Source organism: Taudactylus pleione, unplaced genomic scaffold, assembly GCF_031769625.1.
Source record: "Taudactylus pleione unplaced genomic scaffold, aTauple2 ptg000083l, whole genome shotgun sequence".
In the NCBI taxonomy this organism is placed as follows: domain Eukaryota; kingdom Metazoa; phylum Chordata; class Amphibia; order Anura; family Myobatrachidae; genus Taudactylus; species Taudactylus pleione.
In genome coordinates, this window is record NW_028284485.1 from 18,496,115 (window position 1) to 18,524,048 (window position 27,934).

General features: G+C 44.9%; 1 protein-coding gene across 1 annotated transcript in view; it reads right to left on the reverse strand.

The window, feature by feature from the left end:
- Positions 1-27,934, reverse strand: part of DROSHA (drosha ribonuclease III) — a 375,790-nt gene that overhangs the window by 54,277 nt on the left and 293,579 nt on the right. The window contains exons 24-25 of the mRNA XM_088468255.1: positions 25,606-25,650; positions 3,334-3,491 (exon numbers count right to left, since the gene is read on the reverse strand). Of these exons, the coding sequence (XP_088324381.1) occupies positions 3,334-3,491; positions 25,606-25,650 (203 nt within the window). The remainder of the gene's footprint in view (positions 1-3,333; positions 3,492-25,605; positions 25,651-27,934) is intronic.

Consider the following 27,934-nt stretch of genomic DNA (forward strand, 5'->3'; position numbering starts at 1 on the left):
TTTGCAATAATCAGCTTTAGGCTTATTGTAAGTGTATATCAATATCTGTACATACTGTACAGGAAATCAAGTAACAGAAAAAAGGTGTGAGGGAAATATATGGAAATACAAATTAGTGTCAGATAGTGTGTTTCTCCTCTGATAGGTGAAATGTACTTTAACCAGGTAATAAGCCAAGCAGTCTCCTGTAACCCTACTTGGGTAATAGTGAGCTTGGCCTATCACTGGTGCTCCCAGAGTCATAAATAGCATGCAAGGTAAAGCTGGAGGAAAAGGCTAAAACGTACTCCTTTTGGGGGCACACTTTCAGGGAATCAACTAAGATTTATCCAATCAGATGTACATAACAAGAGAAAAAAATAATATTTAACCTTTATTGGGTATGCCTTAAAAAGCCCTCTCCGAGGGTGTCCACTGAAAGCAATGGGTTAAAAAAAAACCCTTAGAATATTTAACACATTGCTTTCAGTTTCCACCCTCGGACCAAAAAACATTATATTATTCAGAATTCATGTATTGACCATTAATTTTATATTTCTTAAAACAATATGAAAAAAATAATAATAATTCTGAAAACATTCATACAGTATAACTGTAATATCTTATAAAGTGCATATAATATTCAAACAATATTGTTCAGACAAAACAGACAAAGCCTTTGTTCTAAATCATTTGCCTTAGTAACTGTAGCTATGTTTAAATTCACAATAAGTAAGTATTTTTAGCATAAAATAATTTAGCACAGATGTGCTAGTCTAGTTTAGAAGCAATATAAACCAGTTCAGAAAATTAAGACGGTATGGTACCAATTCTGAGAGGGTCTGCAGTCCTGGTGAGCAAAATTCCTTGCAAGATGTCCAGACTTCGCAGTACAGACTAACAGGATAGGGTACAGAAATGCCAGTGTGCTGGTGCCTAGTAATGCCATAGTAGAAATCGAGGCCACACAAAGAGGTCCAAAGGTGGGTAAGTGTTGTCAGCAACCTAACACATTTCGTTAGGCGCTCATCAAGAGTTGAAATTGTGAAGTGCACAGCTATCTTATACTGTGAAGCCAGAACATCTTGGAAGGAATTTTGCTAAAAAGGACTCCAGACACCATCAGGATTGGTAACATGCTATCTTGAAATATGTGTTGCTGCTATATTACGTAATTTTCTGAGCTTATTTATATTGCTGCTAAATTAGCCTTGTACAAGTGAGCAGGGCCGTAGCTAGGGTAGTGTGGACGGTGCCATCGCACAGGGCACCACTGGTCAGGGGGCACTGTTTGGGTCTGTCAAATTTCTGTATATTATCATTCTTGCTTGTAGCTTCCTCTTATTTCATCCCGAGTATCTCCTGGCCTCTCCTATCTCTTCCCTGGCCCTTCCCCATGAAGCCATGGCCCTTTTTGGGTGCATTATGTCCCTTTGAAAAATGAAGGGGGCGCCAATGCTCTTTCTGGCACAGGGCACCAAAAAGTCTAGTTACGGCTCTTATTATTACAGTTACAGCTAATGCTATACTCTTGTGAATTTAAGCTTGGCTATAGTTACTAAAGGTGGAGATGATTAGACTGATGACATTGGCTATTTGGTGTTTAATATGCTTTTTGAATATTATATGCATTTTATAAAATATATGTCAGTGACTACATGATTTTTTTTAAAATAAATTTTTAGTGACTAATTAATGGACTAACATTGTTTATGGTGTGCATACTTAATCAGTGGGAAATATACCAATTTTTATAATTATTTATAATTTCTGTAAGTTATTTAGTGATATTGATATTGTTCTCTAAGCGCCATTTCTTTTGTTTACATTTGGTCTTTTTTGTGCCATATGATATGAGACGTCTGACATGACCCTTGGGTACAGATTCCCATGCTGTGCACTTTTTCCTAAATTTTGTGACTTATTGCTATATAGTGTACTAGGCACTGAGGATTCGTTATTTTTGTCGCAAAGGAATTGTTATAGCCATGCATGTCGCAGGTCACTCGTATATGACCTGTCTTTTGTCTTTTTACCATAGATCGTGTACTTTTTTCCCTCTACTTTGTGTCTTAGTTTGCTTACAGTGTACTAAGTATTTAGGATTTGTGTTTTGGTGTGTCCAAGTCACAAATCACCCTTCCGATGACTGTGGATAGAGAATTTTTAAATTCTGCTCTTTCAACACATTGGGGGTGATTCAATACAGCGAGATGATGAATTGCCCCAGGAAGGAGTTACTGGAAGCTATTCAATTCAGCGAGCTGTTAAATCCGACTAGAACAACTTAAGTCGGAGAATGCCGGTTACCACGCCTCAAGCTGGATGTTTGGTTGTGGTCACCGCCATTCTAAAGTGCCGGACGCGAGGCTGTTAGTGCCACGCTAAGCCTGAAAACAGCATTGCGCTGACAATTAAGTTGTATTTCTGCCGAGCAGAAATCCTGTAGTTGGACTTAACAGTACAATGAATTGAATAGCTCCGGCAACTTGCTTCCTGCATTGCGCTGAATTGAATCGCCCCCATTGACAAATTAGTACTATGGACATATTTTTAGCCACACTATGGGGGTATTTCTCAAAACATGAAGAGACATAAAGTGGAGAAAGATGAAGCATAAACCAATCATTCTAATCAAAAACTCTCATACAGGCTGTGTTTGAAATATGACAGAAGCTGATTGGTGTATCTATCTGCACTTGATCTCTCTCCAAGCTTTGATAAAGAGGGTACGGCAACAAATATCTCTAATCTACCAGAAGCAAGTTCCAAAAAAACCTTTAAAGAAGTGGCTAAAAGTTTAACTGCATAACTTTCAACATTATTAAATACTAAATCAAGACACAAGTGCAGACCGCCCTTCCACAACATTGTATTGCTGCATGCAACAAAGGCATCTGCCTCAATTGTTGGAATCAGGATAAATACCTGCTGCAAAAGGAGACGGTGAGAAAGTCCGCTCAAATCTGGGTGGTTGGGAGGTATGGTATTTAGACCTCACAAAACCTACTGTTACTAATACAGGCAGAACTGAAATTAAATGCAGAGTTTGTTAAACTCCAATGGGGCAAGGACTAATATGATGATTTAGAACAGCAGTTAAGTATGCAAAATAATGGCTGCCTTACCAATAATGTAAAGCACTTTGGGTCCTATTGGGGGAAAGGTGCAATATAAAGCAACATTTATTATTATACAAACATCATACACAGAAAGCTGCTCTTACCCCTAACTGTGATTCACTGTATGTCTTATCCATGTGTTTACTTACTATTATGCAATATTCTCTGCACAGGAATTAGTACTTGGTCTATGTCTCAGAAAACAGATAAAGAGATCAGACTCTTTACTTACAAGGTCAAATGGTTAAATCCCACTGTTCTCAATGTGAAAGCTCGAGCCAGAAGCCGTATGTGTGTAAAATTAACTCCAATTGCCTCTTCAAATTTTGTCAGCTTCTTCAGAACCGGTGATGTCTCAATCAATTGTCGATCAGTGTTAGACTCCTGGAGCTGACAAAAAGGAGTATGAAAGTTCAAAGATGTACTGCTCACTGCAGACACTAATACATTGCTTTTACTACTATAACAAATGAAATAAGCATGCTTATGTTAAACAAAAAAAAAAGCAATAAAATGTCAGGCCTGCTTCATCCTGGGCTGTTTTATCAATTTGAGACAACAGAAGTAATCAGTTTCCTTGTGCTGCCTGTCTTGGCTTCCAATGGATCACCTACATTGCTTATTTTCTTTGATTTGGAAGTTATTCTTATCATAAAAAGTGTCTCTATTAAGCATCAGATGACACCCTGCTAGGCTCTCTCCTCTATTTTGCATAGACAGTTGTCATCATTCTCCCAGCTAGTTTATGTGAGTGAAAATAAAGCATAATATGAAGAACGCACAGAATAGGGAAACGAAAATGAAATGCCATGTTTATGACTCTGAATAAATTAGATTTATCTTCAAATAAAATACAAAAATGAATCAGTAATAAGCAACATAAATTTACTCAAATAAATACAAAGATGCAAATTAGGTGAGCACTTGCAAATGTATATAAACCCCAGAAATTTCTTTTTTTGTTTAAATCTATGTGGGAAAACAGTTAAAAAGTCACGCTAATCATAATATGCTAACATAAAAACACATTATTGATTTACTGTAAGTGTACCCAGCAATATAGGAATATGCAATCTCATTTTTTGTACCATCAATTATTTTTATTCATAAGGAGAAAAGATCTAAAATGCAATTGAAAAAATATATTGAAAGCGAATAGAAAACATACAGTAGCATGTAATGCTATAACCCCAACTCAAAAATAAAAATGCATCTTTTAACACAACAGTAATCTATACAGTGTAAACATACAATATCCTCCTTTTTTTTCCGGAAGCACACAGTTTAATGTGATTGAAAGCATTAATGTATTTAAACTGAACCAAACAGGGCAATAGTGCAATGGCCACGCTGCAATGAGATGCGACTAGGACACACAATGAGACTGTGCTAATTAATTTGATATGTGACACTTGTATATCTGTGTGCAACGGGGTCTGTAAATGGAACTTGGTGTGTGAAAAAAGCTGCGGCCGTAGCTCTTCACATGATTGAGAGACTCAGTCGCACACAGATGTACAAGTATCACATATCAAATTAATCGGCACAGTCTCCTGGTGCGTCCTAGTCACATCGCATCTTAGACGCATTTTCAGCAAAGACGATGCAAGAAAGACGCCCAGACTAGCAACCTCACTGAGTGCCGTTTAATACAGTTGTTGGAATGTGTGTGAGTGTATGTATATACAGTGCATCCGGAAAGTATTCACAATGCTTCACTTTTTCCACATTTTGTTATGTTACAGCCTTATTCCAAAATGGAATAAATTAATTTTTGTCCTCAAAATTCTACACACAATACCCCATAATGACAATGTGTAATAATTTTTTTTTGAGATTTTTGCAAATTTTATAAAAAAAAACAAAAAAACAACTAAGAAATCACATGTACATAAGTATTCACAACCTTTGCTCAATACTTTGTTGATGCACCTTTGGCAGCAATTACAGCCTCAAGTCTTTTGATGCCACAAGCTTGGCACACCTATCTTTGGGCAGTTTCGCCCATTCCTCTTTGCAGCACCTCTCAAGCTCAATCTTTTTGTATGGGAAGCGTCGGTGCACAGCCATTTTCAGATCTCTCCAGAGATGTTCAATCGGATTCAAGTCTGGGCTCTGGCTGGGCCACTCAAGGACATTCACAGAGTTGTCCTGAAGCCACTCCCTTGATATCTTGGCTGTGTGCTTAGGGTCGTTGTCCTGCTGAAAGGTGAACCGTCGCCCCAGTCTGAGGTCAAGAGTGCTCTGGAGCAGGTTTTCATCCAGGATGTCTCTGTACATTGCTGCATTCGTCTGTCCCTCCATTCTGACTAATCTCCCAGTTCCTGCCACTGAAAAACATCCCCACAGCTTGATGCTGCCACCACCATGCTTCACTGTAGGGATGGTATTGGCCTGGTGATGAGCGGTGCCTGGTGTCCTCCAAACATAACGTCTGGCATTCATGCCAAAGAGTTCAATCTTTGTCTCTCACGGTCAGAGTCCTTCAGGTGCATTTTGGCAAACTCCAAGCGGGCTGCCATGTGCTTTTTACTAAGGAGTGGCTTCCGTCTGGCCACTATAACATACTGGCCTGATTGGTGGATTGCTGCAGAGATGGTTGTCCTTCTGGAAGGTTCTCCTCTCTCCAGAGGAATGCTGTAGCTCTGACAGAGTGACCATCGGGGGTCTTGGTCACCTCCCTGACTAGGTTCCAAACTTCTTCCATTTACGGATGATGGAGGCCATTGTGCTCATTGGGACCTTCAAAGCAGCAGATATTTTTCTGTACCCTTCCCCAGATTTGTTCCGCAAGACAATCCTGTCTCGAAGATCTACAGACAATTCCTTGTACTTCATGCTTGGTTTGTGCTCTGACATGCACTGTCAAGTGTGGGACCTTATATAGACAGGTGTATGCCTTTCAAAGTCATGTCCAAACAACTGAATTTACAACAGGTAGACTGCAATCAAGCTGTAGGAACATCTCAAGGATGATCAGTGGAAACAGGATGCACCTGAGCTCAATATTGAGCTTCATGGCAAAGGCCATGAATACTTATGTACATGTGATTTCTTTTATTTTAAATTAAAGTTGCAAAAATCTCATTTTACACGTCATTATGGGGTATTGTGTGTAGAATTTTGAGGACAAAAATCAATTTATTCAAATTTGGAATAAGGGTGTAACATAACAAAATGTGGAAAAAGTGAAGCGTTGTGAATACTTTCCGGATGCACTGTACATACATACATACATACATACATACATACATACATACACAGTCAGGTGCATAAATATTGGGACATTGACAGAATTTTCATATTTTGGCCTCTATTCACCACCACAATGGCTTTGAAATGAAACAAACAAGATGTGCTTTAACTGCAGACTTTCAGATTTAATTTGAGGGTAATTACATCCAAATCAGGTGAGCGGTGTAGGAATTACAATGGTTTCTATATGTGCCTCCCACTTTTTAAGGGGCCAAAAGTAATGGGACTATCAACTCAAAAGCTATTTCATGGACAGGTGTGGGCTATTCCCTCGTTATTTAATTATCAATTAAGCAGGTAAAAGGTCTGGAGTTGATTCTAGGTGTGACATTTGCATTTGGAATCAGTTGCTGTCGACTCTCAATATGAGATCCAAAGAGCTGTCACTATCAGTGAAGCAAGTCATCATTAGGCTGAAAAATCAAAACAAACCCATCAGAGAGATAGCAAAAACATTAGGAGTGGCCAAATCAACTGTTTGGAACTTTCTTAAAAAGAAAGAATGCACCGGAGAGCTCAGCAACACCAAAAGACCCGGAAGACCACGGAAAACAACTGTGGTGGATGACAGAAGAATTATTTCCCTGGTGAAGAAAAACCCCTTCACAACAGTTGGGCAAATCAAGAACACTCTCCAGGAGAGGTAGGTGTATACAGTATGTGTCAAAGTCAACAATCAAGAGAAGACTTCACAAGAGTGAATATAGAGGGTTCACCACAAGATGTAAACCATTGGTGAGCCACAAAAACAGGAAGACCAGATTACAGTTTGCCAAACAACATCTAAAAAAGCCATTACAGTTCTGGAACAACATCCTATGGACAGATGAGACAAAGATCAACTTGTACCAGAGTGATGGGAAGAGAAGAGTATGGAGAAGGAAAGGAACTGCTCATGATCCAAAACATACCACCTCATCAGTGAAGCATGGTGGTGGTAGTGTCATGGCATGGGCATGTATGGCTGCCAAAGGAACTGGTTCCCTTGTCTTTATTGATGATGTGACTGCTGACAAAAGCAGCAGAATGAATTCTGAAGTGTTTCGGGCTATATTATATGCTCATATTCAGTCAAATACTTCAGAACTCATTGGACGGCGCTTCACAGTGCAGATGGACAATGACCCGAAGCATACTGCATAAGCAACCAAGGAGTTTTTTAAGGCTAAAAAGTGGAATGTTATGCAATGGCCAAGTCAATCCCCTGACCTGAATCCGATTGAGCATGCATTTCACTTGATGAAGACAAAACTGAAGGGAAAATGCCCCAAGAACAAGCAGGAACTGAAGACATTTGCAGTAGAGGCCTGGCAGAGCATCACCAGGTATGAAACCCAGCGTCTGGTGATGTCTATGCGTTCCAGACTTCAGGCTGTAATTGCCTGCAAAGGATTTGCAACAAAGTATTAAAAAGTGAAAGTTAGATTTAGGATTGTTTAGTATGTCCCATTACTTTTGGCCCCTTAAAAAGTGGAAGGCACATATAGAAACCGTTGTAATTTCTACACCGTTCACCTGATTTGGATGTAATTACCCTCAAATTAAATCTGAAAGTCTGCAGCTAAATCACATCTTGTTTGTTTCATTTCAAAGCCATTGTGGTGGTGAATAGAGGCCAAAATATGAAAATTCTGTCAATGTCCCAATATTTATGGACTTGACTGTGTATATATATATATATATATATATATATATATATATATATATGTGTGTGTAATAGATATATCACTCTAAGGTGTGCGCCTTGGTGTGCATTGTGATGCACAAGGCTGAAGGCCGAGTGCGTTCAACCACCCAAGGCGGAGGTTCTTCGTGGAGATGCTGTAGGGTAAAACAGATACAGAATATGAGGAAAGAATTAGTTCGGAACAGGATGTTTAATTTGATTTGTTTTTAATGGAAAAACATTTAACTGGATAACAGCGTGTAAGGTTCATTTTGGAAACAAAACGTGTTGTACAGTGACTTGTACTGGCAGGAAGTGTTTAATGCTTCCTCAGGGCCATGTCTGATCACTGTTAGTTGTACTGGATTTTGAAATGGCTGCTCAAGTAATTCCTGTTCTTGGTGCTTTGGTGAGGACTAATGTCAGGTTCACTGAGATCCCAGTAACTACATTGCTGAGTGGACTGACACTCGGCGACTGTGAAGGCAACTGCGTATACGTGTCTGCAAAGTGGAGATCAGTTGAAAGGCCAAACGGCAGAGCCCGAAACTGGAAATGTTGTGACACAGCAAACCAGAGAAAACATTGGTGAGTTGAAGCAATCAGAATATGCAGGTATGCATCTTGAATATCCAGAGACAATATAAAATCCCCAGGTTCCATAGCCAGTATAATTGACCGTAGAGTTCGCATCCAGAACCTGGGTACCCTGAGGAATTTGTTCAGGGACTTGAGATTGAGGATAAAACGGTAAGAACCGTTGGTTTCTGGACTAGAAAAAGACTGGAATAATAACCCGTGCCCCTTGGGACAATGGGACCGGTACAATGACCCCTGCCTGCAGCATGGATTGTACCACCTCTTGAATAGTCAAAGCCTTGTCCGAGTTTTTGCGGAAGTCCTGTGCAAAAGAACTGATGGAGAGGCCTTCTGTGGAAGGAGAGGGCGTACCCCAGAGAGACCACTTCTCTCACCCAGGAATCCATGGTAGTGTGACACCAGCACTGGGCGAACTGAAGAAGTCGGCCTCCCACCCTGGGGTCCCCCAGGAGGAGGCCCGTCCCGTCAGGTGGAGGGCTTGTCATCAGGCTTGGCAGCCGGATGTCTGGTGCTCCAAGCCTGCTTCTTAGGTCTGGCGGATTTCTTGGCGGTGGATGGCCTGAGAAGGGACGGAGTTCTAGCCTTACCTGGGGTCCGATAAGTCCGAAAGGACAGAGTCCGAGCACCCGAATAGGCTGGAGCAAAAGGCAGACAAGCCAACTTAGCTGCTGCTAAGGTATTCACAATCTTGTCCAAATCAGGGCCAAACAAGACTTTACCTTCATAAGGTAAACACTCCAACCCCTTCTTGTAGTCCGCATCTGCCCTCCAAGACAGGAGCCACAAAAAGCAGTGAGCCGAAATGGCCACCGAAGAAAACCTGGCATTTAACAAGCTAACATTCAATGCTGCATCATTTATGTAGGTAGCAGAATCTCTGAGGTTTCCCACAAGATTCAGCTGTTCTCTGGTAGCATTTGGGACTAAAGAGGTTTTCAGGCCAACATTCCATGGCCCGAGCCACCCAGTAGATGGCCATAGCTGGTCTGCATGCAGCCCCCGAGAGGGAATAAACAGATTTTAGGCAGACCTCTACCTTCCTATCTGTAGAATCCTTCAGGGATGACATGTAAGGCATAGGTAGCGTCGCACTTTTTAGCAAGCACGTGACATGGGAATCCACTGCCGGTGGAGTCTCCCACTTGGTAAAATAATTCTCAGCAAAAGGATAAGCAGAGGCTAGACGCTTCTGCGGCTAACGCTTCCCTGGTGTTTTCTCAGCTACATCCAAGAGATTCACCAGTTGATCAGACAACGGGAATATAGTCTCAGCCACTTTTTCTTAAAATGAAATATGCATGCTTAGACTTAGGCGCAGGAGGCTCATCCTCCTCAATGATCAGGGCTGCCCTCACAGCCTGTATCAGACCTGGAATGTATATTTTAGACTTGGACTCTGCCTCCTGAGGAGGGAGCTCAGAGTCAGACTCATCGGGGAACAGTCCACCATCAGATGACACATCATCATCATCAAACACAGTAGATTGCGACGACAGCAAGACCATTTTAGCCGGTCTGCTGACTGGTGCGTCATTTTGCTGCAACTCAGTCGCATTTTGCAACACAGTGGGAAATGTATTAACCCACTGGGGAGGCAACACCTGCATGGGTGTAGACTGTTGCAGCAGGTTCTGTGATGGCATAAGGTGCTGCTGCTGAAAACCAAACTGGGGAAACCCAGGAGGGCTTGCCAACTGGCCCGCAATGGGCGTTAGTGCTTTTGCAAAGCACTCCCATTGCTGCTCCTGCTGAGCGGCAGAAGCCGCAGAGGGACCTGGAGGGGTATAACACCACAAACATAACTCCTTAGAGACTATGGAGCTCGCAACCGGGTCGATGTTCCCCCACTGGGCATGCGCACGTCGGAGCCGGCTCCGACGTGCGCATGCGCGAGACCCGGCTAGCAACGGGCGCTCCATCGCTAGGGGTCTCGCACCAAAGGGGGCGAGCGGTCGATGGTGAGTGACAGCTTGTCCCGTTTGGGAGGCGGGCAGGGGGTGTGGCCGGCCAAACGGAGGCATTCCCGAAGGAACGCTTGCCGTTTGGGGGCGGCCCCACTGACATCAGCAGTGATGTAAGTGGGGAGCTTCCTGCTCGATCAGAGCAGGATGCTCCCTGGGGCTTGCAAGTGCCGAGACTCAACCTTAGGGTCTCGTTGCAAGCCCCGATGGCAGCGATGGTCTTGACCACCCTGGTCGGTCGCTAGAGCTGTGGGTGGTAACCCACAGCTTAGCGATCGACCAAGAGGCAGCACTACAAGATGCAAGCGGCCGCCCTCATTCAGAGCGACCGCTTGCATCTAACAACCGCCTCTGAATGAGGTCCTATGTCCCCTGCCTCTAACACCGCTGTACATTTTTTACAGAGCAGTTTAGTAGGAGCCAAATTAGGCAGATCACCCTCACTGCCAGTCATAGTGAAGAGAATACCACTCTATAGATGTGACTGTGTAGTAAGGTCACAGACTGTGACTTTAGCTGAACCCGCACAACACCAGTGCTATGGCTCAGAATAGCAGAACAGGTACAGGGATAGCAAAATAGCTTACAGTTACAGAAAGAGAAACTCAGACAGACAGCACTAGCATACAGTCACAGACAAATGCAGAATAATAACCATACCTGCACTTAATGGCACTTACTGGTCAACTATACAGACTTAGCGCCTAGTAGGACAAAGCGCTACATACACTGACCATCACCAGGAAGAGAGGTAGGGGAACCGCCTGCCGAGATTTGCGACACGCAGCCAGGAGAAATGGCCGAAGAACTCATTGGGGGTGGAGCCAGAAGAGGGTAGCTGTCACAGACCAGCCAGACCGCGGTGGAAAGGTGCGCTGTGCAGCGGGGAGGAGCCTGCTATAAAAGAAGGAAGGCTGCCTCCCCTGACCAGCAATTAACCCCCAGAACGCCAGAGCGTTTCTGCAAAACTACAGCACGCTGTTCCAGGCGGCTTTGTGGAAGTGCAGGACTCAGTGCCTGGTTCCACACACTGTCAACCCCAGGGAGTCCCCAGCCCTGCAGGAAAAAGACTGTGATTCGGCATGCACCACCACAATGCATGTGGCTTACCTGCTGCCCCGTAGTGACCGGCCGCAGTCTAGGGATCTTCCGGGGTCTCTGCTAGCCAAGACCCCAGAGGCCCGGCGACATCCCCGGATCAGTACCAGCGTCTCGGCGCCACCGGGGTGATGATGCGGCAGTGCAAACTTACACTGGACTGTCCGCACTGAAGTAGAAAAAATAGGTACCTACCCTGTTACCTAGCACATCATATCCTCTCTCATGACGCCATGTTGATGTTATTAAGAAGTAATACAATTTGAAAGTCAATGATTTTGAAAGTCCCCGCATTACTTTAATTTACACTTTTGACATCACCAGTGTTAGGGGTCAATTATATTTGGTGCAAATTGGGTCCCGCGATCCAGTCTCACAGTGAATGCTCACCGCAAATTCCATTGGGGTGGGGTGTTAAATAGTATACTTTGGCCAACAATGACGTTTTCAGGTGAATTTCTTTAAATACTGTAGCTCAATAGGTTAAATGATATGGGACAGGTATGTGGAGGTGTAAATAATGTGGGACAGATATGTGGAGGTGTAAATGAAGTGGGACAGGTATGTGCAGGTGTAAATGATGTGGGACAGGTATGTGGAGGTGTAAATGATGTGGGACAGGTATGTGGAGGTGTAAGTGATGTGGGACAGGTATATGGAGATATAAATGATGTGGGAAAGTTATGTGGAGGTGTAAATGATTGATGTGGAACAAGTATGTGGAGGTGTAAATTATGTGGTATGTGGAGGTGTAAATGATTGCTGTAGGACAGGTATGTGGAGGTGTAAATGATTTGGAGGTGTAAATGAATTGGGACTGGTATGTGGAGGTGTAAATGATGTGGGACAGGTATGTGGAGGTGTAAATGATGTGGGACAGTTATGTGGAGGTGTAAATGATGTGGGACAGGTATGTGGAGGTGTAAATGATATGGAGGTGTAAATGATGTGGGACTGGTATGTGAAGGTGTAAATGATGTGGTATATGGAGGTGTAAATGATGTGGGACTGGTATGTGGAGGTGTAAATGATGTGTGTGTAATAGATATATCACTCTAAGGTGTGCGCCTTGGTGTGCATTGTGATGCACAAGGCTGAAGGCCGAGTGCGTTCAACCACCCAAGGCGGAGGTTCTTCGTGGAGATGCTGTAGGGTAAAACAGATACAGAATATGAGGAAAGAATTAGTTCAGAACAGGATGTTTAATTTGATTTGTTTTTAATGGAAAAACATTTAACTGGATAACAGCGTGTAAGGTTCATTTTGGAAACAAAACGTGTTGTACAGTGACTTGTACTGGCAGGAAGTGTTTAATGCTTCCTCAGGGCCATGTCTGATCACTGTTAGTTGTACTGGATTTTGAAATGGCTGCTCAAGTAATTCCTGTTCTTGGTGCTTTGGTGAGGACTAATGTCAGGTTCACTGAGATCCCAGTAACTACATTGCTGAGTGGACTGACACTCGGCGACTGTGAAGGCAACTGCGTACACGTGTCTGCAAAGTGGAGATCAGTTGAAAGGCCAAACGGCAGAGCCCAAAACTGGAAATGTTGTGACACAGCAAACCTGAGAAAACATTGGTGAGTTGAAGCAATCAGAATATGCAGGTATGCATCTTGAATATCCAGAGACAATATAAAATCCCCAGGTTCCATAGCCAGTATAATTGACCGTAGAGTTCGCATCCAGAACCTGGGTACCCTGAGGAATTTGTTCAGGGACTTGAGATTGAGGATAAAACGGTAAGAACCGTTGGTTTCTGGACTAGAAAAAGACTGGAATAATAACCCGTGCCCCTTGGGACAATGGGACCGGTACAATGACCCCTGCCTGCAGCATGGATTGTACCACCTCTTGAATAGTCAAAGCCTTGTCCGAGTTTTTGCGGAAGTCCTGTGCAAAAGAACTGATGGAGAGGCCTTCTGTGGAAGGAGAGGGCGTACCCCAGAGAGACCACTTCTCTCACCCAGGAATCCATGGTAGTGTGACACCAGCACTGGGCGAACTGAAGAAGTCGGCCTCCCACCCTGGGGTCCCCCAGGAGGAGGCCCGTCCCGTCAGGTGGAGGGCTTGTCATCAGGCTTGGCAGCCGGATGTCTGGTGCTCCAAGCCTGCTTCTTAGGTCTGGCGGATTTCTTGGCGGTGGATGGCCTGAGAAGGGACGGAGTTCTAGCCTTACCTGGGGTCCGATAAGTCCGAAAGGACAGAGTCCGAGCACCCGAATAGGCTGGAGCAAAAGGCAGACAAGCCAACTTAGCTGCTGCTAAGGTATTCACAATCTTGTCCAAATCAGGGCCAAACAAGACTTTACCTTCATAAGGCAAACACTCCAACCCCTTCTTGTAGTCCGCATCTGCCCTCCAAGACAGGAGCCACAAAAAGCAGTGAGCCGAAATGGCCACCGAAGAAAACCTGGCATTTAACAAGCTAACATTCAATGCTGCATCATTTATGTAGGTAGCAGAATCTCTGAGGTTTCCCACAAGATTCAGCTGTTCTCTGGTAGCATTTGGGACTAAAGAGGTTTTCAGGCCAACATTCCATGGCCCGAGCCACCCAGTAGATGGCCATAGCTGGTCTGCATGCAGCCCCCGAGAGGGAATAAACAGATTTTAGGCAGACCTCTACCTTCCTATCTGTAGAATCCTTCAGGGATGACATGTAAGGCATAGGTAGCGTCGCACTTTTTAGCAAGCACGTGACATGGGAATCCACTGCCGGTGGAGTCTCCCACTTGGTAAAATAATTCTCAGCAAAAGGATAAGCAGAGGCTAGACGCTTCTGCGGCTAACGCTTCCCTGGTGTTTTCTCAGCTACATCCAAGAGATTCACCAGTTGATCAGACAACGGGAATATAGTCTCAGCCACTTTTTCTTAAAATGAAATATGCATGCTTAGACTTAGGCGCAGGAGGCTCATCCTCCTCAATGATCAGGGCTGCCCTCACAGCCTGTATCAGACCTGGAATGTATATTTTAGACTTGGACTCTGCCTCCTGAGGAGGGAGCTCAGAGTCAGACTCATCGGGGAACAGTCCACCATCAGATGACACATCATCATCATCAAACACAGTAGATTGCGACGACAGCAAGACCATTTTAGCCGGTCTGCTGACTGGTGCGTCATTTTGCTGCAACTCAGTCGCATTTTGCAACACAGTGGGAAATGTATTAACCCACTGGGGAGGCAACACCTGCATGGGTGTAGACTGTTGCAGCAGGTTCTGTGATGGCATAAGGTGCTGCTGCTGAAAACCAAACTGGGGAAACCCAGGAGGGCTTGCCAACTGGCCCGCAATGGGCGTTAGTGCTTTTGCAAAGCACTCCCATTGCTGCTCCTGCTGAGCGGCAGAAGCCGCAGAGGGACCTGGAGGGGTATAACACCACAAACATAACTCCTTAGAGACTATGGAGCTCGCAACCGGGTCGATGTTCCCCCACTGGGCATGCGCACGTCGGAGCCGGCTCCGACGTGCGCATGCGCGAGACCCGGCTAGCAACGGGCGCTCCATCGCTAGGGGTCTCGCACCAAAGGGGGCGAGCGGTCGATGGTGAGTGACAGCTTGTCCCGTTTGGGAGGCGGGCAGGGGGTGTGGCCGGCCAAACGGAGGCATTCCCGAAGGAACGCTTGCCGTTTGGGGGCGGCCCCACTGACATCAGCAGTGATGTAAGTGGGGAGCTTCCTGCTCGATCAGAGCAGGATGCTCCCTGGGGCTTGCAAGTGCCGAGACTCAACCTTAGGGTCTCGTTGCAAGCCCCGATGGCAGCGATGGTCTTGACCACCCTGGTCGGTCGCTAGAGCTGTGGGTGGTAACCCACAGCTTAGCGATCGACCAAGAGGCAGCACTACAAGATGCAAGCGGCCGCCCTCATTCAGAGCGACCGCTTGCATCTAACAACCGCCTCTGAATGAGGTCCTATGTCCCCTGCCTCTAACACCGCTGTACATTTTTTACAGAGCAGTTTAGTAGGAGCCAAATTAGGCAGATCACCCTCACTGCCAGTCATAGTGAAGAGAATACCACTCTATAGATGTGACTGTGTAGTAAGGTCACAGACTGTGACTTTAGCTGAACCCGCACAACACCAGTGCTATGGCTCAGAATAGCAGAACAGGTACAGGGATAGCAAAATAGCTTACAGTTACAGAAAGAGAAACTCAGACAGACAGCACTAGCATACAGTCACAGACAAATGCAGAATAATAACCATACCTGCACTTAATGGCACTTACTGGTCAACTATACAGACTTAGCGCCTAGTAGGACAAAGCGCTACATACACTGACCATCACCAGGAAGAGAGGTAGGGGAACCGCCTGCCGAGATTTGCGACACGCAGCCAGGAGAAATGGCCGAAGAACTCATTGGGGGTGGAGCCAGAAGAGGGTAGCTGTCACAGACCAGCCAGACCGCGGTGGAAAGGTGCGCTGTGCAGCGGGGAGGAGCCTGCTATAAAAGAAGGAAGGCTGCCTCCCCTGACCAGCAATTAACCCCCAGAACGCCAGAGCGTTTCTGCAAAACTACAGCACGCTGTTCCAGGCGGCTTTGTGGAAGTGCAGGACTCAGTGCCTGGTTCCACAACTGTCAACCCCAGGGAGTCCCCAGCCCTGCAGGAAAAAGACTGTGATTCGGCATGCACCACCACAATGCATGTGGCTTACCTGCTGCCCCGTAGTGACCGGCCGCAGTCTAGGGATCTTCCGGGGTCTCTGCTAGCCAAGACCCCAGAGGCCCGGCGACATCCCCGGATCAGTACCGGCGTCTCGGCGCCAGCGGGGTGATGATGCGGCAGTGCAAACTTACACTGGACTGTCCGCACTGAAGTAGAAAAAATAGGTACCTACCCTGTTACCTAGCACATCATATCCTCTCTCATGACGCCATGTTGATGTTATTAAGAAGTAATACAATTTGAAAGTCCCCGCATTACTTTAATTTACACTTTTGACATCACCAGTGTTAGGGGTCAATTATATTTGGTGCAAATTGGGTCCGGCGATCCAGTCTCACAGTGAATGCTCACCGCAAATTCCATTGGGGTGGGGTGTTAAATAGTATACTTTGGCCAACAATGACGTTTTCAGGTGAATTTCTTTAAATACTGTAGCTCAATAGGTTAAATGATATGGGACAGGTATGTGGAGGTGTAAATAATGTGGGACAGATATGTGGAGGTGTAAATGAAGTGGGACAGGTATGTGCAGGTGTAAATGATGTGGGACAGGTATGTGGAGGTGTAAATGATGTGGGACAGGTATGTGGAGGTGTAAATGATGTGGGACAGGTATGTGGAGGTGTAAGTGATGTGGGACAGGTATATGGAGATATAAATGATGTGGGAAAGTTATGTGGAGGTGTAAATGATTGATGTGGAACAAGTATGTGGAGGTGTAAATTATGTGGTATGTGGAGGTGTAAATGATTGCTGTAGGACAGGTATGTGGAGGTGTAAATGATTTGGAGGTGTAAATGAATTGGGACTGGTATGTGGAGGTGTAAATGATGTGGGACAGGTATGTGGAGGTGTAAATGATGTGGGACAGTTATGTGGAGGTGTAAATGATGTGGGACAGGTATGTGGAGGTGTAAATGATATGGAGGTGTAAATGATGTGGGACTGGTATGTGAAGGTGTAAATGATGTGGTATATGGAGGTGTAGATGATGTGGGACTGGTATGTGGAGGTGTAAATGATGTGTGTGTAATAGATATATCACTCTAAGGTGTGCGCCTTGGTGTGCATTGTGATGCACAAGGCTGAAGGCCGAGTGCGTTCAACCACCCAAGGCGGAGGTTCTTCGTGGAGATGCTGTAGGGTAAAACAGATACAGAATATGAGGAAAGAATTAGTTCAGAACAGGATGTTTAATTTGATTTGTTTTTAATGGAAAAACATTTAACTGGATAACAGCGTGTAAGGTTCATTTTGGAAACAAAACGTGTTGTACAGTGACTTGTACTGGCAGGAAGTGTTTAATGCTTCCTCAGGGCCATGTCTGATCACTGTTAGTTGTACTGGATTTTGAAATGGCTGCTCAAGTAATTCCTGTTCTTGGTGCTTTGGTGAGGACTAATGTCAGGTTCACTGAGATCCCAGTAACTACATTGCTGAGTGGACTGACACTCGGCGACTGTGAAGGCAACTGCGTACACGTGTCTGCAAAGTGGAGATCAGTTGAAAGGCCAAACGGCAGAGCCCGAAACTGGAAATGTTGTGACACAGCAAACCTGAGAAAACATTGGTGAGTTGAAGCAATCAGAATATGCAGGTATGCATCTTGAATATCCAGAGACAATATAAAATCCCCAGGTTCCATAGCCAGTATAATTGACCGTAGAGTTCGCATCCAGAACCTGGGTACCCTGAGGAATTTGTTCAGGGACTTGAGATTGAGGATAAAACGGTAAGAACCGTTGGTTTCTGGACTAGAAAAAGACTGGAATAATAACCCGTGCCCCTTGGGACAATGGGACCGGTACAATGACCCCTGCCTGCAGCATGGATTGTACCACCTCTTGAATAGTCAAAGCCTTGTCCGAGTTTTTGCGGAAGTCCTGTGCAAAAGAACTGATGGAGAGGCCTTCTGTGGAAGGAGAGGGCGTACCCCAGAGAGACCACTTCTCTCACCCAGGAATCCATGGTAGTGTGACACCAGCACTGGGCGAACTGAAGAAGTCGGCCTCCCACCCTGGGGTCCCCCAGGAGGAGGCCCGTCCCGTCAGGTGGAGGGCTTGTCATCAGGCTTGGCAGCCGGATGTCTGGTGCTCCAAGCCTGCTTCTTAGGTCTGGCGGATTTCTTGGCGGTGGATGGCCTGAGAAGGGACTGAGTTCTAGCCTTACCTGGGGTCCGATAAGTCCGAAAGGACAGAGTCCGAGCACCCGAATAGGCTGGAGCAAAAGGCAGACAAGCCAACTTAGCTGCTGCTAAGGTATTCACAATCTTGTCCAAATCAGGGCCAAACAAGACTTTACCTTCATAAGGCAAACACTCCAACCCCTTCTTGTAGTCCGCATCTGCCCTCCAAGACAGGAGCCACAAAAAGCAGTGAGCCGAAATGGCCACCGAAGAAAACCTGGCATTTAACAAGCTAACATTCAATGCTGCATCATTTATGTAGGTAGCAGAATCTCTGAGGTTTCCCACAAGATTCAGCTGTTCTCTGGTAGCATTTGGGACTAAAGAGGTTTTCAGGCCAACATTCCATGGCCCGAGCCACCCAGTAGATGGCCATAGCTGGTCTGCATGCAGCCCCCGAGAGGGAATAAACAGATTTTAGGCAGACCTCTACCTTCCTATCTGTAGAATCCTTCAGGGATGACATGTAAGGCATAGGTAGCGTCGCACTTTTTAGCAAGCACGTGACATGGGAATCCACCGCCGGTGGAGTCTCCCACTTGGTAAAATAATTCTCAGCAAAAGGATAAGCAGAGGCTAGACGCTTCTGCGGCTAACGCTTCCCTGGTGTTTTCTCAGCTACATCCAAGAGATTCACCAGTTGATCAGACAACGGGAATATAGTCTCAGCCACTTTTTCTTAAAATGAAATATGCATGCTTAGACTTAGGCGCAGGAGGCTCATCCTCCTCAATGATCAGGGCTGCCCTCACAGCCTGTATCAGACCTGGAATGTATATTTTAGACTTGGACTCTGCCTCCTGAGGAGGGAGCTCAGAGTCAGACTCATCGGGGAACAGTCCACCATCAGATGACACATCATCATCATCAAACACAGTAGATTGCGACGACAGCAAGACCATTTTAGCCGGTCTGCTGACTGGTGCGTCATTTTGCTGCAACTCAGTCGCATTTTGCAACACAGTGGGAAATGTATTAACCCACTGGGGAGGCAACACCTGCATGGGTGTAGACTGTTGCAGCAGGTTCTGTGATGGCATAAGGTGCTGCTGCTGAAAACCAAACTGGGGAAACCCAGGAGGGCTTGCCAACTGGCCCGCAATGGGCGTTAGTGCTTTTGCAAAGCACTCCCATTGCTGCTCCTGCTGAGCGGCAGAAGCCGCAGAGGGACCTGGAGGGGTATAACACCACAAACATAACTCCTTAGAGACTATGGAGCTCGCAACCGGGTCGATGTTCCCCCACTGGGCATGCGCACGTCGGAGCCGGCTCCGACGTGCGCATGCGCGAGACCCGGCTAGCAACAGGCGCTCCATCGCTAGGGGTCTCGCACCAAAGGGGGCGAGCGGTCGATGGTGAGTGACAGCTTGTCCCGTTTGGGAGGCGGGCAGGGGGTGTGGCCGGCCAAACGGAGGCATTCCCGAAGGAACGCTTGCCGTTTGGGGGCGGCCCCACTGACATCAGCAGTGATGTAAGTGGGGAGCTTCCTGCTCGATCAGAGCAGGATGCTCCCTGGGGCTTGCAAGTGCCGAGACTCAACCTTAGGGTCTCGTCGCAAGCCCCGATGGCAGCGATGGTCTTGACCACCCTGGTCGGTCGCTAGAGCTGTGGGTGGTAACTCACAGCTTAGCGATCGACCAAGAGGCAGCACTACAAGATGCAAGCGGCCGCCCTCATTCAGAGCGACCGCTTGCATCTAACAACCGCCTCTGAATGAGGTCCTATGTCCCCTGCCTCTAACACCGCTGTACATTTTTTACAGAGCAGTTTAGTAGGAGCCAAATTAGGCAGATCACCCTCACTGCCAGTCATAGTGAAGAGAATACCACTCTATAGATGTGACTGTGTAGTAAGGTCACAGACTGTGACTTTAGCTGAACCCGCACAACACCAGTGCTATGGCTCAGAATAGCAGAACAGGTACAGGGATAGCAAAATAGCTTACAGTTACAGAAAGAGAAACTCAGACAGACAGTACTAGCATACAGTCACAGACAAATGCAGAATAATAACCATACCTGCACTTAATGGCACTTACTGGTCAACTATACAGACTTAGCGCCTAGTAGGACAAAGCGCTACATACACTGACCACCACCAGGAAGAGAGGTAGGGGAACCGCCTGCCGAGATTTGCGACACGCAGCCAGGAGAAATGGCCGAAGAACTCATTGGGGGTGGAGCCAGAAGAGGGTAGCTGTCACAGACCAGCCAGACCGCGGTGGAAAGGTGCGCTGTGCAGCGGGGAGGCGCCAGCGGGGTGATGATGCGGCAGTGCAAACTTACACTGGACTGTCCGCACTGAAGTAGAAAAAATAGGTACCTACCCTGTTACCTAGCACATCATATCCTCTCTCATGACGCCATGTTGATGTTATTAAGAAGTAATACAATTTGAAAGTCAATGATTTTGAAAGTCCCCGCATTACTTTAATTTACACTTTTGACATCACCAGTGTTAGGGGTCAATTATATTTGGTGCAAGTTGGGTCCCGCGATCCAGTCTCACAGTGAATGCTCACCGCAAATTCCATTGGGGTGGGGTGTTAAATAGTATACTTTGGCCAACAATGACGTTTTCAGGTGAATTTCTTTAAATACTGTAGCTCAATAGGTTAAATGATATGGGACAGGTATGTGGAGGTGTAAATAATGTGGGACAGATATGTGGAGGTGTAAATGATGTGGGACAGGTATGTGGAGGTGTAAATGATGTGGGACAGGTATGTGGAGGTGTAAATGATGTGGGACAGGTATGTGGAGGTGTAAGTGATGTGGGACAGGTATATGGAGATATAAATGATGTGGGAAAGTTATGTGGGGGTGTAAATGATTGATGTGGAACAAGTATGTGGAGGTGTAAATTATGATTGCTGTAGGACAGGTATGTGGAGGTGTAAATGATTTGGAGGTGTAAATGATTTGGGACTGGTATGTGGAGGTGTAAATGATGTGGGACAGGTATGTGGAGGTGTAAATGATGTGGGACAGTTATGTGGAGGTGTAAATGATGTGGGACAGGTATGTGGAGGTGTAAATGATGTGGGACAGGTATGTGGAGGTGTAAATGATATGGAGGTGTAAATGATGTGGGACTGGTATGTGAAGGTGTAAATGATGTGGTATATGGAGGTGTAAATGATGTGGGACTGGTATGTGGAGGTGTAAATGATGTGGCATGTGGTGGTGTAAATGATGTGGGACAGGTGTGTGGAGGTGTAAATGATGTGGGACAGGTATGTGGAGGTGTAAATGATGTGGGACAAGTATATGGAGATATAAATGATGTGGGAAAGTTATGTGGAGGTGTAAATGATTGATGTGGGACAAGTATATGGAGGTGTAAATTATGTGGTATGTGCAGGTGTAAATGATTGATGTAGGACAGGTATGTGGAGTTGTAAATGATTTGGGACTGGTATGTGGAGGTGTAAATGATTTGGGACTGGTATGTGGAGGTGTAAATGATGTGGTATGTGGAGGTGTAAATGATGTGGGACAGGTATGTGGAGGTGTAAATGATGTGGGACAGGTATGTGGAGGTGTAAATGATGTGGGACTGGTATGTGGAGGTGTAAATGATGTGGCATGTGGAGGTGTAAATGATGTGGGACTGGTATGTGGAGGTGTAAATGATGTGGTATGTGGAGGTATAAATGATGTGGTATGTGGAGGTGTAAATGATGTGATATGTGGAGGTGTAAATAATGTGGGACAGGTATGTGGAAGTGTAAATGATGTGGTATGTGGAGGTGTAAATGATGTGGGACTGGTATGTGGAGGTGTAAATGATGTGGTATGTGGATGTGTAAATGATGTGGGACTGGTATGTGGAGGTATAAATGATGTGGTATGTGGATGTGTAAATGATGTGGGACTGGTATGTGGAGGTGTAAATGATGTGGAGGTGTAAATGATGTGGGACTGGTATGTGGAGGTGTAAATGATGTGGTATGTGGAGGTGTAAATGATGTGGGACTGGTATGTGGAGGTGTAAATGATGTGGTATATGGAGGTGTAAATGATGTGGGACTGGTATGTGGAGGTGTAAATGATGTGGCATGTGGTGGTGTAAATGATGTGGGACAGGTGTGTGGAGGTGTAAATGATGTGGGACAGGTATGTGGAGGTGTAAATGATGTGGGACAGGTATATGGAGATATAAATGATGTGGGAAAGTTATGTGGAGGTGTAAATGATTGATGTGGGACAAGTATATGGAGGTGTAAATTATGTGGTATGTGCAGGTGTAAATGATTGATGTAGGACAGGTATGTGGAGGTGTAAATGATGTGGAGGTGTAAATGATTTGGGACTGGTATGTGGAGGTGTAAATGATTTGGGACTGGTATGTGGAGGTGTAAATGATGTGGTATGTGGAGGTGTAAATGATGTGGGACAGGTATGTGGAGGTGTAAATGATGTGGGACAGGTATGTGGAGGTGTAAATGATGTGGGACTGGTATGTGGAGGTGTAAATGATGTGGCATGTGGAGGTGTAAATGATGTGGGACAGGTATGTGGAGGTGTAAATGATGTGGTATGTGGAGGTATAAATGATGTGGTATGTGGAGGTGTAAATGATGTGATATGTGGAGGTGTAAATAATGTGGGACAGGTATGTGGAAGTGTAAATGATGTGGTATGTGGAGGTGTAAATGATGTGGGACTGGTATGTGGAGGTGTAAATGATGTGGTATGTGGAGGTGTAAATGATGTGGGACTGGTATGTGGAGGTATAAATTATGTGGTATGTGGATGTGTAAATGATGTGGGACTGGTATGTGGAGGTGTAAATGATGTGGTATGTGGAGGTGTAAATGATGTGGGACTGGTATGTGGAGGTATAAATTATGTGGTATGTGGATGTGTAAATGATGTGGGACTGGTATGTGGAGGTGTAAATGATGAGGGACTGGTGTGTGGAGGTGTAAATGATGTGGTATGTGGAGGTGTAAATGATGTGGGACTGGTATGTGGAGGTGTAAATGATGTGGTATGTGGAGGTGTAAATGATGTGGGACAGGTATGTGGAGGTGTAAATGATGTGGCATGTGGAGGTGTAAATTATGTGGAACAGCTATGTGGAGGTGTAGTATTGATGTGGGACAGGTATGCAGAGGTGTAAATTATGTGGGACAGGTATGTGGAAGTGTAAATGACGTGGAACTGCTATGTGGAGGTGTAGTATTGATGTGGGACTGGTATGTGGAGGTGTAAATGATGTGGTATGTGGAGGTGTAAATGATGTGGTATGTGGAGGTGTAAATGATGTGGTATGTGGAGGTGTAAATGATGTGGTATGTGGAGGTGTAAATGATGTGGGACAGGTATGTGGAGGTGTAAATGATGTGGTATGTGGAGGTGTAAATGATGTGGGACAGGTATGTGGAGGTGTAGTATTAATGTGGGACAGGTATGCAGAGGTGTAAATTATGTGGGACAGGTATGTGGAAGTGTAATTGATGTGGAACAGCTATGTGGAGGTGTAGTATTGATGTGGGACAGGTATGTGGAGGTGTAAATGATGTGGGACTGGTATGTGGAGGTGTAAATGATGTGGGACTGGTATGTGGAGGTGTAAATGATGTGGACCAGCTATGTGGAGGTGTAGTATTGATGTGGGACAGGTATGTGGAGGTGTAAATGATGTGGGACAGGTATGTGGAGGTGTAAATGATGTGGAACAGCTATGTGGAGGTGTAGTATTGATGTGGGACAGGTATGTGGAGGTGTAAATGATGTGGGACAGGTATGTGGAGGTGTAAATGATGTGGGACAGGTATGTGAGGTGTAAATGATGTGGGACCGGTATGTGGAGGTGTAAATGATGTGGTATGTGGAGGTGTTGTATTGATGGGAGAGGGGTTATGAACTTGCAGATGAGAGAAAAAAGTGTTTTTTCCAACTTTTTACAAACTTGTATAAAAATTTACTATACAGAATTTATTTTCTGTACCCCAAAATGCTAGAACAACATTAATTTGCTGAGAAACAAATGCTTGCCATCATTTTTTCAAACTTTTTAAAAAAGTTCAAAGTGCAAAAATCATCTATTTCCCATCTTAGAACCCCCAATACTTTGCTTATATGTATATGGTCCTGCTCTCTCAGTTGTCACATTTTTCCAGGGTGGTTTCCACACTATTTCATGCACTTCGCTCAACTTTACTATAAGTACTGCAAATTGCTATTTCTAATTGAACAAAGCAAATTCTCGGGGGCACGCATTCACACGATGTATGCGAGATTCATGAAACAAGCTCGTTTTTTTGCACACTCCCTCCTAATTAAATGAAATCCCCTAGTGTTTTGACAGGGGAATTGGTGGTTGCTGCTTGACTAAGGGAGGCAGTTTGAACTGGTACCCAGGATAAACTGATACAGATTGCAGCACAACTGTGCAAATGATTAGGACACTGAGATCTCATAATTTGTGGCAGCACTACAGCATTAGTAGACAACTCTTCTACTAAAACGAGAAATGTGAGATGCTAATGGCCAGCAAATTTAATACGAAAAGGTAGATTTAACCTTTTAAAGCAAAACATATTACTAGTGGCTAGTCTTTGTGCATCCAGAAAATCTGATAGAAAGCTACAGTATATACAAGTGGGTATGCTGTAGTCAATTTAGTGTTTCATGTTCAATCTCCAAGACAGAATCAAACATGGGAAAGAAAAAAAAAAAAAGATATAAATATACAATATCACGTTAGTTCGGCATGTCTGTTCTGGATTAAGACCTATTTAAATAACGGCTTGTTCAAATAATAAAAAATGTTATTCGCCCATAATAAAGTAGAAAAAAAGTCACTAAAATGAATGTTATTACAGTACAGAAAAGAAATTGGCTCATGTTTGTTGAAGGCAGAGTTAATTCCAATTGTTTGGTTTACACACTACAGAGGATGATATATGTATGTGTGGGTGTACAGCACATGGCTTGTTAATAAATCCAGCAATGCTATCAGAAAAGTCATAGACAGAAATCAAGAGAAAAAGCAAAAAAATTAAAAGTAATAAATTCTACTATTTATATATTACAATAAGAGAAGAGTTTTCTTACTTGAAGTGGGTGTAGTGGATAATTAAGCCACACGTCCCGCAGGTCCTGTAGATGTTGAAAAATGTCATTAATGCTCTAGGCAATCATTTAGCAAATTCCACAGCACTAAATAAAATGTCATTATTTGAAATACGCAACTATTTTAGATGCTGACTAGGCTCATGGAAAATCCAATACTGCCTGCAAACTAATTTGAAAATAAAAAGCTTATGCACAAACGACATAGCTCCAAACTCCTACTAAGCAAGGCTTATAGCGTAGAAAAGGATACCTTCACCAAATGGATCTAGGGATAATAATAAAGGCTACAAAAATATAATTAGTAGATGCCATGTGTATTACGATCAGCACTTAAAATGAAATATTAGTACACAGAAAGCTAACAAATGTGTCCATTGGATTAGAAAGGTCTTAGCTTCTAAAGGAATAAATACACATGAATACATAACAGTACAAGACGGACACAAATGTCCGTCTAACAATGATGGGGAAAACATGACTTCCTAAACATGTTAGAGGTACTGCACTACTGTCACAGGGACTGCATTATACAAAGGTGCTACTACTGATGTGAGATACACTTAAACATTTTTTAAATGTTATTCTTTATTTTATAGCTGGAGGTTGCTGCTTTGGAACTATGGACCTGAGTCAGACCCGGTTGCTAAGAAGCGTTCGCTCGTAGCTGGACGATTTTCACATTCTGCGCATGAATCGCAGTGCACGTGCCCGAACCAGTGCGAGAGATAGGGAAGCGGTCGCTCGTTGCGCATAGACTGCCCAGCAGAGTGAGTGACAGGAAAAGCAGTTTGTGGGTGGTAACATGGGCAGACCACTGGAAACGGGGGAATAATTAAAAGGCAGCGTCATAGTACACATCATCTGGTTGTATTTCACACTGAAGTGCTTGCAGTAGAGTATAGTCAACCTCAAGCGCTGCGTTCAATTCCGATGGTACCCGATGTACCGATGGTTGCATACACTTCCTGGAGATAATGTGCGCAAGTGAGTGTCTACATACACAAAACCATTGCATGCCAGAACATAGTGGGCGTGCTTATGCCTTGCAGTGCGATCGCCTGCCATGCCGTCACTTAGCCAAATTTGCATACGCTGGGTGCGAGCATACGCATTTAGCAAGCGGCTCTGAATCGAGCCCTATGTGTCATCAAAATGCTTTCTATAGAAAATTGTTTAACTGAATGCAATGCATTTGACTGAAATATCCCCCACCATGCTTTTTTTGAGCATTACTGTATATATTGAGAAAAAAAAAATAAAAATGAATACTGATGAACAAATTGGTATTATAAGATTCCAAAATTATAGATTCTCGTAAAAGAGAACTCGCAAAAGTTAATTTATACTTAAATATGCACAATATACTTAATTATATTTTGATGATACCACTCATTTAAGGTGTTAGCAATAGGTTACCTGTGAGGTAATTATTTTTCATGGTAATTATACAGAAGAAAATCTGACTAGACTCCTGCAGTTTCTGCTCCACAGGAAGCCATGTGCATGAAATATATTACTTCTTAAATGAGCCCAAACATAACAAACTTCTAAAATATTTTTAAATATATACCCAGTGGCCTTTTTTTTTTAGGTATACTTTTTAGTACTGGGTACCCTTGCAGCAGGGACATGCAGTCAGGGTAGGCGGCAGGGGCTGGCTGGCAACTTTTAGCCTGGGGGGCAAATGCATTCAGGCGGCCCTGGCAGAGGAGTAGCGTGTAGCCAGGGTGCCCGAAGAACGTGCATGCTACGGCGCCCCCCCCTCAAGTGTTCCAGGGAGGAGGCTGGCCATATGGGATTAATGTAAAGTAATAACAAAGATTAGGGACAGCCCCGTCGTGGTGCCCAAATGCAGTGCACCCCTGTGCCCCAAGAGAGGACCCCCTTATGCAGGCCTCCAGTAGTGCCCCAGTAGTGATCCCCCCTACGCAGTGCCCCTTATACAGTGCCCCCAGTAGTGGTCCCCCCTGTGCAGTGTCCCTTGTGCCCCCAGTAGTAAGCCCCTTATATAGTGCCCCCAGTAGTGGTACCCCCTATGCAGTGCTCCTTATATAGCGCCCCCAGTAGCAGTCCACACCCCATGCAGTGCCCCCAATAGTGGGAACCCTTATGCAGTGCCCCTTAAATAGTGGCCCCAGTTGTAGTCTCCCCCCTATGCAGTACCCCCAGTATTGCCCTTTTTATAGAGCCCCCAGCAGTGGTCCCTCGATGCAGTGCCCCCAGTGGTAGTCCCCTCCCCCCTATGTAGTGCCCCTAGTAGTAGTCCCCTCCCCCCTATGCAGTGCCCCTAGTAGTTGTCCCCTCCCCT